Raw genomic sequence first — 16,490 nt, 5'->3', positions numbered from 1 at the left:
TTGGGACCAGCTGACCATGCTGAAGCTCACTGTGGTTCTCAAGATCTTTGCTTTTGATTAGATAAGAGCCTGTGAAGGACAACCAGCATCTCTTCCCACTCTGGTCCACCTGAGCTGTGGAGCACAGTGCCATGTTTGGACTCAAATTCCTCCTCCGCCAGCCTTCAGTGGGAGTGTGGTGGAGATACACCGTCACCAGCTTAATCTGCCCCTGATCTTTCATGACAGGAAGAAGAGGTTGTCTGATAGATTAAAGGAATTATGGGTAAATAAAGAGAGATAAAGAGATCTCAAATCTCCTTGGCCACGTTCACTTGAAAGAGCAGAGTTAAACAGCCACTTTGTTCTCCATTATTTATCCTTGATGGCTCCAAGTAAACAGTTTGTCCTGCGATCAAGAGATTACATTGTGAAAGAGTTTCTCCCAAACCTTAAAGCTGATAATGTTTTTAGATCACCAGGATTCCAAATAAAAACCTTATTAACTGTCATTAAGTTAGTCAAGCACAAACTTTCTGTCCCACACAGGAGCCTTTAGGATCTGCAACAAGAGGCTCCAGAGCCGCAAGTGGCTTTTGAACCTTCCACAGTGGCTCCTAATACTTTTGACTAAAAATTGACAAGAACTGGCTAATGTTTTTAAGTATAGCTCAAATAATGAAGGCATGTTTTTAGTAGTTTGTTCCCCTTTTATTATGGAATAATGGCATTGAATTTCCACAATAGAAGACTTTTCTTGGATTCATTTTTTTGTCTTTAGGTTTTAAACTTTTTTTTTTTCATTATTTCAGCATCCCACAGAAAAGAGTTTATCCATTCCATTTGTTTTATTTTAAAAACTTTTATGTTTTTCTTTATTTTAAACCTAAAAATAGAAACAAAACAGTTCACGTAACATTTGTGGCTCTGTTTTGCTGGACTGAGGGGAAAAATGACTTTTTGGATTGCAAATGGCTGATTTAGGAAATATGTTGGGTTTAGTGGTATATCTCAGATTCTTATATAATTAATGGTTGTGCTGCAGTCCATTCCAGGTTGACCCAGTTTGTCACATAATCCAGCACATAACAAGCCTATCAAGCGATGGCCTTGAGCGACGGTGCACCGATCAGAGATTTGGCTGCTGATTTCCAAACACTGATGGGTAATTATTACTGAATCAGTTTTTTTTTGTTGTTTTTTTTTTTTTTGCTTAACAGATACATTGAAAATTTTACTTCCTTAACAGTATATTTTTGTTTTTTTAAAAAGAAAAAATTTATTTCCTGGGAAAATAAAGCCCAGGTTCTCAGATAGAGATGTCTGCAGAAATAAAACACACCTAGGAAGAATCACAACACACCTTACTGAGACATTTTTTTGTTTTTTGGAACTTCTACTAAAAAATGTAACCATATCACAGGAAACTAAATAATGGCTGTTTAACTTTATTGAAGAGAAAACTTGCTCAAATTGGCTGCTATTTGTTAGTTTGCGAAACTATTCATTCAACTTATGCACATCTGTACCAAAGGTGTCATCATATAAGAGAATTGTGCTCTTATTTAGTGACCAGCCAGTTTCTGTTTATGCTCATATTCTGTAGTTGTTTTGATGTTTCTCAAAGTTTCACTTGTTGCAGAGATACAGCGGATGCTTTTTCTTTTACTTTGAACAGATTTCATGTAACCCTGAGGTGTGATAAATCAGTTTCCTCCTTTAGCATCACTCTGCTTTTTTTCAACTTGGTCAGTGTGCAGTTGAAGAAGTCTCTATTCTTCACCTCCGAGAGAGGAAGTAGCATGTTGTCTGAAGAGCAGGCTGTGCTGGTGTGTTTTGAGCGACGGCCTTGCAGCACGGGGAACACCTGTGGCTGAGCGTTGGTTGTCTGCAACATGAAAACACAAGCTGACCCTTTGAGTCACAGCGAGCGACTGCACAGCCGAGTCTCGATGAGATACGGGGAGCAAATCAGTTTTTTCACACCGAACTCATGGGCTAATAAGGACAAGGGAGAATTTCAGACACTGCTGGTGCAGTGTGTGAAGCTTGCTTTGTGTGAAAGTCGTGGTTCATCTCCGCTTTCTCTAAAGCAGTGAAGGATTTCCTGCGTGTGCCAGTGAAGGCGCTCTGCAGAGTCTGAACTGTTAGCCACAGGTGAACATGACTCAGCATTCTGGCTCCAGGCCAGTCTTTTTTACAAGAATACTCTATCAGTAGGTGCAATCCAGTGACTCAGTAGTCACTGTGCATACATCATGGTCTGGGATAAGCTTACATTCATAATTGCTACTGTTGATCCATGTCAGTGTGTTTCTTTCACACTGAAATGTCATTTCTCTAAGTGATTATGGTAAAGTAAAGCTAAAGAGTAGTGGCATGTAATTCATTTTTTGTTAAGGTCTCTTAAGGAGCTATGAGTCATGTAGATGGTTGCACCAGACCATCTGAAATTCATTCTGCCAGATAGAAACGTGTAGATTTAACCTTTTTATTTTTTCTCTTCCTCTCTTAAACTCTTGATTTTTAATATCTATGTCCTCTAAATATGAGACTTCTTGTTTGATACTCTCTTAAGTCTCTGTTTTCATAAAGTTCTAAGCTCTGACATAAGCATGTCTAGACATTTTTTTAAAAATCTTTCCCTTGTGTTATTAGCATTTGTCTGCAATAAGACGTGATGTTTTCTTCAGCTTCAGTGGCCCTGAACAGAGTAACAGAAACCCCTCTCCTCTCTTTTACTCATTCAGGGCCCCGAAAAGAGCGGGGACGGAGTAGATTTGAAAGCATTACCTATAAATAGGCCAAGTAAGAGTTAGCGTGAAAGCTGTAGCACTTGGATGAAACGCAAGGCTTCACTACACTGTGGTTTCCTAAAAAGAAGTATGAAACACTTTCACAGTTTCAGGGAATGACAGTGACTTTTACTTTAAAGAAAATGAGATTCAGGCAGAGTGGCCTGCTCATATTTCATTTGAGCTTCAATCCTTTAGGGATGTTGTAGACATATTTTTACAGGTTGACCCAAAGAAAGAACAGTTGCCTCATCCTGACTCCTCTGCTCTGGATTCAAGATCCAGGTATCGAGTTTTTAGCATTTTTCCACATGCATTTGCTTTCGAGCAGTGTATTGCACCATGGCGACGAGCTGGAAACGTGTATTAGCTTGGCGCAAATTACAGCATTTCAAAACAGAGTCCCGAGGGGGGGCATAAACAAACGGGCCGGTGATATCTCAAATCGTTCCTCCTTCTCTAATCAGTACAACAGACATCAAATGCGGCCGCAGACCCTGATCAGGGTGAGGCAGAGCAGATGATTGCTTTATCAGCTGGAATTCACAGATATCATAGACTGTGTAAGTGACTGGCTGGAGGAGCTCTCCAGGCACAAACAAGCGGTGAGAACAGATCTAAGCTGAGCTCACACACTAAACAAAACACACACATTGGGAGCTGGCAAAGTTTGCTCTCAGATCTGCTCTCAGTGGTTCGTTACCACTGAAGCCAGGATTTTGCCACATCGTGTTCCTTTTAGGCGACTGTGCTTTTGCCAGATTTTGTTTAAGCCTTTTAGGTTTTTGTGGCAATAAAAACGTAAACTAGATTATGTTGGAAACGTAAACTAGATTATGTTGGAAACATAAACTAGATTATGTTGGTAGCACAAACCAGCAAGCTTGTCACTTTGGTTGAAACTTGTGCAGTTTCAGCTTCGGCTGATGCAAATTTTAACAGCGGGTCCACACAGCTGGTGCAGCCGTTTGTGTGGGCCTACAGACATTATAACAGTTTGGCAACAATGCACACACTCCCTATGCATCTGAAGAAATGCATTTTATTTTCTTTAAAAAAGCTCATTAAAATGAAAGTGGTAGATTGAAATACATGTATAGCAGAAAAGCACACTGTTATCCACCCCTCCACAATGCTCGATTAGATACCAGGATTGCGGTCTCATTATATGTCCATTTATGGGGAGCTTAAGCAGTAGAACCACATGCACATCAGCAGAGGCCCAGTCAATTCACTCATGCACACATGGAATCCAAGATTTGGCTCTTGCATCTTCTGCTCTGAATTTGCTTGGTTAATATAGGAATCAATCACTCTCTAAATCCCCTTAACAAATAAATATACTGGCTTTAATATTAGTTTTAAAGTCTACTTTTTTGCATTTTATCTCTGCCAAACCATGCTTTTGTATTATGTGATAAATCAGCACAACGTAGTGCCACCTTGTGGAGATAAAATATATTTACTTTTCAACACTTTTTAACAAACAGAAAACTGAAAAGCGTGACATGGACTCATCGCAACTTGTTACCCTTACAAGACCCCTAATAAGTGTAATCACTCTGTTGACTTTTGCAGGAGAGGTTTGTTGGGGAACATTAGTGAACCGAAAAAATCATAAAGAGAAAGTGGCACAGGTTAGGGAAAAGGTTGATTAGGAAGTACAATTAAGTACATCAGCAGAAAATAGAAAGAGCATGTCACAGCTGCAAACTCACCAAAACCTTCAAGGAAGTTGGTCAGAGTTGATGAGAAGATGGGTGGAGTTTAATGCAGGTCAATCCTGAAAGAAAACCTGTTCTCTTTCTAGGAAGAAAATACACTGCCTGGCCAAAAAAAAAGTCTCCACCAAAAAATGGTCACACTCTCTAACATTTTGTTGGACCGCCTTTAGCTTTGATTACAGCCCGCATTCGCTGTGGCATTGTTTCAATAAGCTTCTGCAGTGTCACGAGATTTATTTCCATCCAGTGTTGCATTAATCTTTCACCAAGATCTTGTATTGATGATGGGAGAGTCTGACCACTGCGCAAAGCCTTCTCCAGCACATCCCAAAGATTCTCAATGGGGTTAAGGTCTGGACTCTGTGGTGGCCAATCCATGTGTGAAAAAGATGTCTCATGCTCCCTGAACCACTCTTTCACAATGTGAGCCCGATGAACCCTGGCATTGTCATCTTGGAATATGCCCGTTCCATTTGGGAAGACAAAATCCATTGATGGAATAACCTGGTCATTCAGTATATTCAGGTAGTCAGCTGACCTCATTCTTTGGGCACACAATGTTGCTGAACCTAGACCTGACCAACTGCAGCAACCCCAGATCATAGCACTGCCCCCACAGGCTTGTACAGTAGGCACTAGGCATGATGGGTGCATCACTTCACCTGCCTCTCTTCTTACCCTGACGCACCCATCACTCTGGAACAGGGTAAATCTGGACTCATCAGATCACATGACCCTCTTCCATTCCTCCAGAGTCCAATCTTTATGCTCCCTAGCAAACTGAAGCCTTTTTTTCTGGTTAGCCTTACTGATTAGAGGTTTTCTTACGGCTACACAGCTGTTCAATCCCAACCCCTTGAGTTCCCTTCGCATTGTGCGTGTGGAAATGCTTTTGCGTTCACAATTAAACATACTCCTGAGTTCTGCTGTTGTTTTTCTTCGATTTGATTTGACCAAACGTTTAAGTAATCGCCGATCACGATCATTCAGGATTTTTTTCCGACCACATTTCTTCCTGGAAGACGATGGTTCCCCACCATCCTTCCAGATTTTAATGATGCGTTGGACAGTTCTTAACCCAATTCTAGTAGTTTCTGCAATCTCCTTAGATGTTTTCTCTGCTTGATGCATGCCAATGATTTGACCCTTCTTAAACAGACTAACGTCTTTTCCACGACCACAGGATGTGTCTTTTGCCATGGTTGTTTAAGAAATGAGGAGTTCCTCATTGCATCAGCTGGGGTTAAATAACTTGTTGCCAGCTGAAGGATAATCGCCTATGCAGTACTTATCCAATAGGAGGCTTGTACCTATTTGCTTAGTTAAATCCAGGTGGCGACTTTTTTTTGGCCAGGCAGTGTAGTTGTGTTCCTACTACAAATGTGGACAAAACTTTGACATTCCACTAATGTTGAAAAACACAATTTCACAATTGTGTGTTTGCATTAAGCAGAAAAATGCAATTAAAGTCACCTGTGAATAAGCTTGTTCATGCGATAACTCATTAAAAAACATGCCGCGCCATCATCTTGTGCCACTTCCTGTCATCTTCTTTGTCTTTTCTTCCAGTAGTAACATCCCGTTGCTAATCATGTGATTAGTGTGATGCAAAACAAGTGTTTCCCTTGCAGTTTTGCAAAATGCACTCATTTTGATACGGCCAGAAAACCACCTCCTCCAAACACCAAAACTTCAGATTGAAAAATTAGAGTTTTTTCAAAAGTGCCTTGTTTCCATTAAGGAAATTTATTTTCCAAATGTCAAATTGCACAATTTTAAGATTAGTGGACATAGAGATAGGGACCCAACCACACAACCAGAGCTGCACTGGAATAGTTCAGATCAAAGGATGTTCATGTAGTAGAATCATTGGCAAAGCCATCTTCCTGGTATTCCAAAAATGAGCAAAACATTCAGTTTCTAATGTGCAAATGGTACAGAGACATCCCTCAATGGACCAGAAGCTGTTAGTGCTGTGAGCCGGGGTTCTACAAAGGATTAACTCTGTGGTGGGGGCTGAATCTAAATGCTTGCAATGGACCGTGTAAGACTTCCTCCCAGTTCACAATTAGCCACCTAATAAAATACATGAAAGTTTGTGGTTTCAAAGACAACATGATCCATTTAAGGGATTTGAATACTTTTGCAAGGATCTGTAGATCTGTTCCAATCTTTTAAAGGTTTTTTATCCAAACGCCCCATCTGACTTTGACGTCTTTTGGGCTTTTTCTTCTCCTTTGGTTTTCTCCAGTGTCTGACATTGAGCAGAGTGCAGACTGATAAGCATCGCAGTTCATGGGGAAAGACTCCAGGTAGAGTCCCTATCACTCTGGAAAATGTGGATCAGACCGATAAGAGCCATTGGTTCGCCTTGCTTCCATCACTGAGCTCCTTGGCTACAGGTCCATGTTCCTCCTTCCTCCCTTTGTGTAACTGCAGTGATCCAGAAAGAACCAAGATGTAGACAGACAAGATACACCCTCATATACAAACACACATCAGATAACTGAACAGATTGGTCCTTGGCAGGTCGAAGCTGTATGATTTTAAGCTAACCTTAGCAGTGCTCCTTTGTGATATCCTTCTAAGGGGTTTTTGTTGTAATTTCAGTTGTCTGTGTGTTTACCGATTCCTTAAAGTGAGCTCCTGATGTTCATGTTTTGGGACGCCTTGTGCTTTCATTCTTTCTTGAGCTGATAATTGTTTCCTGGGAGGGAGCGTGTTTGGCCAGATTAGTCTTACTTTTTGCCTAATTATAGGATGTTTTGGGTTTTCTTCTGAATCGCTGAGGCTCATCAGGCACTTAATTACCTCTGTCAATAAAGGAAACTCCCTTTTCCTGCGAAGCCTCTCTAACGTGGAGCTCATCCTGCGGGGTCGACTGCCGTGTACGCCACTGGGCACAGTGTTCGACTTAAAAGGGTATCACATGACCTTGTTGATGCACACTCTTTGTAAAACACTCTTGAAAGGTAGTGTAATTTACTTGCCTCAGAAGATCATAAAATTAGAACCACATGCTCAGGACAGGGGAAGCAAATCACCCAGAACAATTACAGCACACGATCACCAGAGGGATTTAAAAGCACCCACGTGGGTTTCTTTTACTCCTAGAGACATCTAGGAGAAATATTTTCCAGTGTCTTTAAGTCAAGTCAAGTTTATTTGTATAGCATATTTCAGCAGCAATTCAGTTCAAAGTGCTTTACACCATAAAAACATTACAGAGTTACCAATTATGAAACCAGCAATAAACAGTATGTTTTGTCAAATACCATCATCAAGCAAATATACGTCATATATGTTGATAAATGTTCCACTTACTACTAATCAAAGGCATCTCTAAGCTGGTGGGTTTTTAGCCTTTATTTAAAAGAACTCACTGTTTCAGGATCTTTGCAGTTTTCTGGGAGTTTGTTCCAGATATGTGGTGCATAGAAGCTGAATGCTGCTTCTCCATGTTTGGTTCTGTTTCTGGGGATGAAGAGCAGAACCAGAACCAGAAGACCTGAGTGGTCTGGAAGGTTGTTGCAACAAATCTTTAATGTATTTTTTGGTATTTCAGTTGGTAGGGTTTGTTGTTTGGAGTCAACATTCTCTGGTTTGGTTTTTGTTTCTCTTGTATAACTCCATTGTTTACATGCTGCCTTCTTGATCTGCCATTCCTGTACAGCTCCAGCTGTCGTCCCCCTTGTGAAGTCTAATTTCAGTAACACGATATGCCTGGACAAACCTACATCAGTGGCTGCTGGCAGACACACCCAGGACCCTCTCAATCCCAGTCCCAGCCTCCTGATAATCCATAAGCCCCAGCCTCCTGTTTCCAAACAAACATGGCTGATCCTGACAGAAATCACAAGAGGTACTCCCATGTTTTCTGCACCTCTTCTTCCCAGGCCCATCTTACTACGAAGAGTTTTCCTGCCAAACCCACAAGCTATGCCAGAGCCTCATGATGGCAGATCTATGGGGAGAGATGTTAACACCAGCTGCTTCTGCTCCTGAGTCCTCAACAATCACTTGCAAACCAGTGATGCTGTGGGTTGTTGGAATCATCCTCTGTCTGCCATTGATGTTTACAAGTCATTTTTTCCAAGGGCAGATCAAATCTCAAGTCTCAAATGATTGAAATTACCTGCTCTCTGCCTAGAACACACGCTTGCTGTGGATTATTTGCTCATTTATTAGTTATTCCTAGACCTGATTTAAAACATGGACATTTAACACCTTTACAGTTTTCTGAACATGGACCTGAACTGGCAAAAAATGGCCATGAATTGTGCTTACCGTATTTTCCAGACTATAAGTTACATTTATTTAAAAATCGTCAAATGTGAGAGGGATCTCACACATTTGACGATTGATGAAAGGTTCCGGTGACACTTTGTGTTCATTTGCTTTTTAACAAACGTACGGAAATGGTCAACCTTGGCTTGGCAGTCTGCTGTCAGTTTCTGACGCAACGATGTCCATTCTTTTAGTCAGGGTGGTCAGGAATGACTTTGCAACGGAGACGCCTGCAGTACATCCAGGGCACGAAGAAGGCTCGTCTGCAAAGTCATAGATTCATCTCTTTGGCAGCCACCAGGACGTGGAGATGTAACTGTCTCACTAGTCTCACAGAACATTATTCAAGCACCCAACTGTGGAGTCATTCTTTCAGCTCTGGCCAGCTAGCTTTACACCTGCGATTAGGTTTCCTACCAACTACAGAAGGTAATGTTTAATCCTTGGTTCATGTATGTCGTTATGAATGAACATTTATCTCATCAGTTAAAAAATTATTCATGAAGAGTAAAAGAAATATATACTTAAGTGCAAAACCAGCCAAAGTATGAAAAAAATTGCAACTTTTAGTCTGGAAAATTTTATAAATACTTAAAAAAATATTTATGTACACTAACAAAGATAGAAATATGCCTTTATGTTCAAAGGAATCTTGGTCAAATATGTTCTTCTTACTGAGTCAAACAGGAAATACCATTTAATATGAAGAACCAGAAGTGACCTGATTTATGATGGCAGTTTAACAGCAAGAGATTTATTTGTTGAGACTTTGGTAAGATTGTTTTGGTCGGAAATGTCTGTGTGCTCATTATTCTAAAACTACAACTGTAAACAAGTTGTTATGAACGCTTAGTAGCTCGGGGTCTTTGAATGTCCCAGGTTAATAAATACAACGCACCTTTAACTAGAGAATCTGCTGTCAGAGAAGCGGCCTGTGGCTTTCATTCTGTAAATCCTTGCTTAATAGCTCAGTTAAATAAAAACAGACAAACTTGGAAGCTGCTGAGAACTCCTTTTACAGGCATTTTTTATTAGAATACATTACTGTAACTCAGAGGGGGTAACATTAATCAAATAATGGATTACTTTCATCTCTGATTAGACTTTTATCACTTTAAATTAAAAAAAGATTACTCATAAGACTCAGTTCCCAATATGAGTCCAGGCCAAGTCTTTCTAGTTGCCACTTCAGTGCGATTAGATACTAATTGGCAACGTCAAGTCAAGCCCAATCCTGCTAACTGTCTAATCTCTCAAAAAGAAATTGTCCAGAATTATCACAATTTTCACCCTTTTTGACCCTCATTGCTTCCTGGCAGGTCCCCTTCTCAGCACTCTGTTTATGCGTGTGTGCTCAGGTGACTCACGTCTTCTGGATATGTTTCTGTCTGGCTTTAAAATTCCTCCTTTTTTTAACAAGTCTCCCCCTCACTCTCATTCTTCTTTTACCCCCTGTTCCATCTCTCAAAGCCAGGACCTCAAAGCCAAGCCAGGTATGATTATATCTCGGTTGTTGTTATTCTCAGAGGAACAACACGTTTCCCAGTGTCTGGAGTAAAGACGGCGTGAAGAAGAGGAGGTGGAGGGGGGGCATCTGGAGGAAAGACAGCGAGTCTGTGATCTGTTTATTTAGATCCTCATCCAGATTGCCTCATAGATAAGTGTTTGGTAATTTCTTCCATTTTCCTGTCTCAAAGGAACATCTCAACGATTCTTGCAGCATCGCCGTTTTTAAACGTTCTACTTTGTGTTCCTCTCCTCCTGGGGTAAAATATTTGGGCTTTGATGCTTCTGTTTTCTCTCTTCACAGTGCTGCTCTCTCCTTCTAAATTACTTTATCAGGGACAGATTTAGTAAATGCAGCAGTGGTTTTATTCATAATGGAAAAAAAACACTGACGTTCTTAAGTAGAAAACATCTGATCCTAATTTTCAGCCAGAATCTTGAGCGATTACAAGAAAATATGAAATTCTTATTTTTCCTCATTAATGTGATTGCTCTAACTGAAAAATTGAAAACTGACAAATGGCTCTAAGATTCTGAACCATTTCGTATGAAACAGCCTGGCTTTGCAGAGTATACATTTTAAGATTATTCTTCAGCATTTATTGACATATCAATGTTATTCCTTCACAATATGATTACACATCTGATACACAAACAGCTGATAAATTATACAAACACTTTCATGTATGAATATGAATCTAGAACTTTGCAAAAATATGTTTACTTCCTGAAACGTTTCCCTTTTTGTCACCTTACCACCACAATGTTCTGCACACTTTTTTAAAATTTTAGATCATAGCACAACACAAACCAGTGCATATTTGTAAAGTGTATTTAAAATAAAAAATGTGTGACATTTTTATTCAGACCAGAGAACCTCCTTCCACACGTTTCCCTTGTCCCCTACATGGTAAAACGTGTTAAACTTCTTACTTTCCTCTTGTAACTTATGTCCAACTAATTGTGCTGGTAGCAGTTTCTCCAACTTGAGCTGTGGCTTATGTTTTTGTAGGTTTCCATTTTGTGTTAATGGATTGATAAGTAATCAATGTGATGTGCAGAGCTTTGGATACGGTTTTATCTTCATTTAGGTAAATCACACCATATTAAAAGTAAAGCAAGAACAACCGAAGCAGATTCAAACTGTTTTAATCCACTATGCTGGAACTAGAATAATAATATAACTAGCCCATGCTTGAAAGTTAATTATTTCTCCTCTTTGCTTTGATCCTCCCATGGTGAAAATTTCCCTGTAAGATATTTGCTACAAAAACAGAGAAAGAAAAAGAATGCAAAGTAAATAACATGTAGTTTGTAAAATGTTAATACAATTAAAGCAGATGTACTACTCTGCTTGAACTTGTCTTTACACCAATCATTTAAAACAGCAAAGTTTGGTTGTTGATTTTCTCAAAAAAAAAAAAAAAAAAAAATATATATATATATATCAGATCACTTAATTTTCTTAGAAGTAGTCTCAATGAAACGCTGTGTTTTCATAAGAAGGAGGACCAATATTTTTGTTAGCTGTAACTGATTAAATTACTTCAAGGGTCGTTAAGTCCCATAATATGGGCTGGGCTTGTGATTTACTGGCTTTTTCTGCTGACACACTGGATGGGGCTAATTGGATTAACGTGAGTAAAAGGAGCCTTTTAAGACGAAGAGCGTTACTGTCAGCTCACTAAATCTTTCAGCCAGTTCCCAAAACAGCCTGACAGAAAGCAAACTCTGGAGGTGTGAAGCTTACAAATTAAAGTATAATTTTAAAACTTCAGAAAGATAACTGAACAAAGTGGCAGATTTGTGTCTTAGATGAGATTGGGTTCAGTGGACGTCCATGCAGAGTTGTATTTAGTTCAAATGATCCAGGGAAGAAGGAAGCAAAATAAGGTCCCGCATGAAAGTTTTTTTTTTTTCCTTCATTCTAGCAGTGAAAATCTGTTTGAATAGCGTTCTGAGAACCAAACACATAGTTGCATTGCTGTAGAGATCACAACAGAGACCAGCCTTTTACTATGCTTTCTGCTTTTAACAAAGACTCCACTGTGTGAAAGTTCAGATCCCTCTGAGGATGCATATCAGAGCAAAGCAAGATCCTTTTAGGGAGAACTCAGCATGCTGTCTTTTTCCACTATATCAGTAAAGTTCAGAAACAGCCCCAAAAGCCAGATAAAGAGGAACAATCTACAGCACAACACATCTACGTTTACACAATGATAGTTCCTCTGTTTTGCCTATTTCTTGCTAAGGGGAGAAAATCCAAAGGTCTGATGTTGATGTCATGTATTTGTATTTGAAAAGAGATCATGATGTGCGCTACGGGTTGAAAAGGAAACCTGTCTTTCTCATGGGAACCCTCTCTGATTCTTATTTCCTCCTCTCACCAGGTTGAGCTGCATCTCAAGCCCATCCAGTCTGTGCGCCAGCACCAGAAGCGCTTGGTCTTTGTGCTTAACTCCCCCCAACCTGTGATATGGAATGTTAAGGCAGAGAACCTGGCCCCGCACATCCATCATACCTTTTATGTGAGTCCAGCATCACTTAAAGCCTTTAAATCCCTCTTCCTCAAGCTTTGTGTTCATTTCCTCACTGTCTTCTCTTCCCAGTTGCCTATGTCTATGACTAAAATATTTGATGCATCGCAAATCTGCAGAGGAGCTTGGCTTGTGATGCGAAAATGACGGTGCAGCAAGTTATCAATCTTCTTTTATTTGTTTGGGGAGTTACAGTTCTCACAAGTCATTTTGTAATTGTTTTTTGTCACAGTTAAACAAATTTTATTCAAGCAGGGCTTTGTGTTAATTTTTTTCTACAGTAGTTTTGGTCATTCTTTGATGCAATTGTTGTCCAGACTCTTTCTCTTTGTTGAATCATGAACACTGACTCTAAGTGAGGCAGATGTGACCTGCAGTGCTTTATATGTTCTTCTACATTCCTCTGTAGACTCCCGGATGAGCTAATAATACACTCTTGAAGTGATTTTGGTTGGTCAGTCACTCCTTGAAAGTTTCACCACTGTTCAGTATTTTCTTTTTCATTTGTGAATAATGGCTCTTTCTGTCCAGAAACATGATAGATTGCTTTGTGCCTGCATTTTGTATTCATTCATGTACAACAAAAAAGCAAAAACACATAAAATCTTCACTGCACTAATACAAAGACTACAAAATTAACTTAGATGTAATCATTTGGTGAGATATGGGAGCTTGTTTTTATGAAAAAAGTACAAGTTTGATTGGCAAATTATTTCACAAATAAAAGGGGAAAATGTCTTCTTATAAGTAAAATTATCCTTCAATTTAACTAGCATTTTTTCATCAATATTGTAGGATTATGCAATAATAAGTTTTAAGTTTTTTGTTTTAAGTTTATAGACTTAAAACAAAAATTCCTGTAGTATGGGTATTATTGTTGCTGAAAATAATATTTTGCTGACATGTTACTTATACTTATTTCAAGTGTTCTAAGATATATTCACCAGAAACTAGTCCAAAATGATTTGATAAGCTTTTGCAACGTAGTGTCATGTCATGTTTAGGTTATTTCTTATTTTGTAGCATCTGTTATTTTAGTGTCTAAATCTTTTTGTTGAGGAAGACAAAGATGTATCAGTCTTCAGCCTGATTTCCAGCCTCCTCTAAGGTTGTTCCGATGTTCAATTGTGTTGCATGCAGATTGTGAAGTGCTTTTAGAAAAACATCAAAAAAGGTAGTCTTTTTCCTCACATTAATTCTACTTTTGATTTATATGAAGGACTATAAAACACACTACTGTAATATTTTTTATAAGAATTGCCTACACATGCTTGACTATATTGTGGAGGATCATAATTACTCACACAGCATTAAGTATTTACAAGATCACCTTAATCTTTTTGAGGGTTCTACAAAGGTCAACAACTGATTGGCAGGCTGTAGTTTCTCTTTGCCAGCATGAAAGAAACATATTTGACATTATTTGGCACTAGGAGTGATCGCTTCTTAGAACAATTGGAAACAACAGTCAAAAATCTAAAAGGAGAGTTGTATATTCACACAAGTTGGGAAAGTCTTTTAGAGCCATTTTAAACAGCAGTGAATTTAGATCATCAGTTCAAACAACTTTACTTTAAATAGAAGTCCTTTTGATGTGTCACCATGTTGCCAGGGTCTATATAAAGGCCCAAACTACCACCCTCAGCAGCAATCCAGTACTCACCACAGCTCAAGCATGCCATGAACCATAAAGAGCTTGGAAACCAGTGTCCCTCTATACTGAAGAGAAGTGATTCTTTGTATTCGCATGGAAATGGTTCCTACCAAGATGGAACCAAAGTCAACACTTTGAAGCTGAACTGAAATTTGCAACAACCCAATTGGCGAACCAAACCGATTTTGAGAGAAAAAAAAAACGTGAGAGGTTTGGTCAGTTTGAGAAGGTGAATGTTTGGAGGCATGAAGGTAAGGTGTTGGTAGCGTCATTCTGAGGGGTTGTTTTGTTGCTACTGGCACTGATCCGTCCCTCAAATCGGAGCATTTTGAGCATACTGTGAGGTAGTCTGCATGAGGAGGGCAGACTACCTCACTTCACATCATTGGCTAGACAGCCAAAACCTTTTGGGTGATTGATTGTTCCAGTTCCATTTACCTTAAACACACATCAGAACTGGTTTGGCAGTGATCAAAGCAGGCTACCATTAGGAATGATCTCTTCAACACATTTACAGTTTGTGGGTTATGCTTGTATCCTCAATCTGTTCCAGGAATAAAATCAGTTTAAATGAGCCCCAATAATTCTGCCAAGTAGAGTGGTCAAATATTCAACCAGAATTATGGCTGAATATTGTTGATGGCTATGAAAAGCATGTGGTTGATCTGCATCTTGCTATGTAAGAAACAGTTGCTTGCTGGGTAAATTATTCTACACTATTTAAAGAATTTAAATAATTAAAATCCCCAAACGAATATGTTTATCATTCTCATGAGGAGTGGCAGTAAATGTTCTAGGATTCAGCTCTTGTTTTGTAGGAGTTGATTAGTTTTTTTCCCCCTTTTTTGTTTTTGTTCTGTTTAGTACCTTAGCTCAACAGGGGTTATTGTTAGAAACAGGGTACAATTGGTTGAGTAAAATGAGAATATTTAGTGAGGGATATCATGGTTTAACCAGAACCGGGTCCCTGAGGGAGCCAGCAATATTTAGCAAAGGTACCAGGGGGCCTCTTTGGGAAATTTAATAGAAAACAGCCTAAAAATGGACTTCTTTAGTGCTCTTGTTGAAATCCTGTGTATCACATGAGAAGAATTGCCGCAGAATGCAAACCAGAAGCCTAGGCCAAGTCCTTATTATGTTATATGAAAATCTTTTTCTTTTTTTTCCCCCTCCGCTTTTGCCTTCCTGTGGTCTAAAGGCTTTTCTGTGTTTTGGCCTTCCCAAAAGCAATCGTATCATTTTCAATTGCATCTTAACACCACGGCATTGTGGAGGAATGCAGCATCAGGTACACAAATGATTTCCACATGTGCTCAAGTGTTTCCTGCTTACTTCTCCAACGCAAAACATCCTGCTGTAAAAGCCAGCGCGACACGTACCGGCTGCAGAAACGGTGCACTGCGCAGCGGCTCCCCTATAAACGCATTCATTACGTTAAGAGCTGTGTTCCACCCACATATTTTGTGTGTCCCAGCCTATTTGACATTTAGAGGAGAGTATTAATAAGCCTGCACTAGACCTTATGAAACTTCTTTCCACTTGCGTGACGGGGGCTTTCATCGCTCAGTAATATTAGTAATCTTCACCTCCACATTAAAGTGCTTCCTGCACAATAAGGTTTCTATGTAATAGCTATTATGTTTGTTGTTTTTTTTTTACTGCATTTCATCTAATATTAAGCTCTTTTAATGAAATCCTTTAAAGCAAATGGCTTTCGAAACAATATACACGACAGCCTTAAAGGCCGAGCGTCATATGCTTCAACGTTCTGTAACGTAAATATTCTCGTGTCTAACAGAATGATGCATTCAATGTAGATGGATGTGCATTTGGCCTGGGAGTCTGTGGGGACCAGCAGGCCAGTGTCAAAGTAAATACCTCCACTTGTCAGTAGTGGCAGACAGAAAACAGCTGAGAAGCGTCATTAAAACATGCAGTGCAGGCAGAGCTGCTGCTGTGTGTCTAACAGTGTTGAACATCATTCCCCAGTAAAATCATCGGTTTTCAC

The 16,490-nt window shown here is 39.5% G+C and overlaps 1 protein-coding gene across 1 annotated transcript in view; it reads left to right on the top strand.

Annotated features, from left to right (window-relative positions):
- The window catches only part of tgfbr3 (transforming growth factor, beta receptor III), a 79,988-nt gene that overhangs the window by 31,276 nt on the left and 32,222 nt on the right, over positions 1 to 16,490 (top strand). The window contains exon 4 of the mRNA XM_032571779.1: positions 12,682 to 12,819. Coding sequence (XP_032427670.1) covers positions 12,682 to 12,819 — 138 coding nt within the window. The remainder of the gene's footprint in view (positions 1 to 12,681; positions 12,820 to 16,490) is intronic.

Source organism: Xiphophorus hellerii, chromosome 9 (assembly GCF_003331165.1).
Source record: "Xiphophorus hellerii strain 12219 chromosome 9, Xiphophorus_hellerii-4.1, whole genome shotgun sequence".
In the NCBI taxonomy this organism is placed as follows: domain Eukaryota; kingdom Metazoa; phylum Chordata; class Actinopteri; order Cyprinodontiformes; family Poeciliidae; genus Xiphophorus; species Xiphophorus hellerii.
The sequence above is the reverse complement of the archived record's forward strand: the minus strand, read 5'-3'. Positions and strand labels throughout refer to the sequence as shown.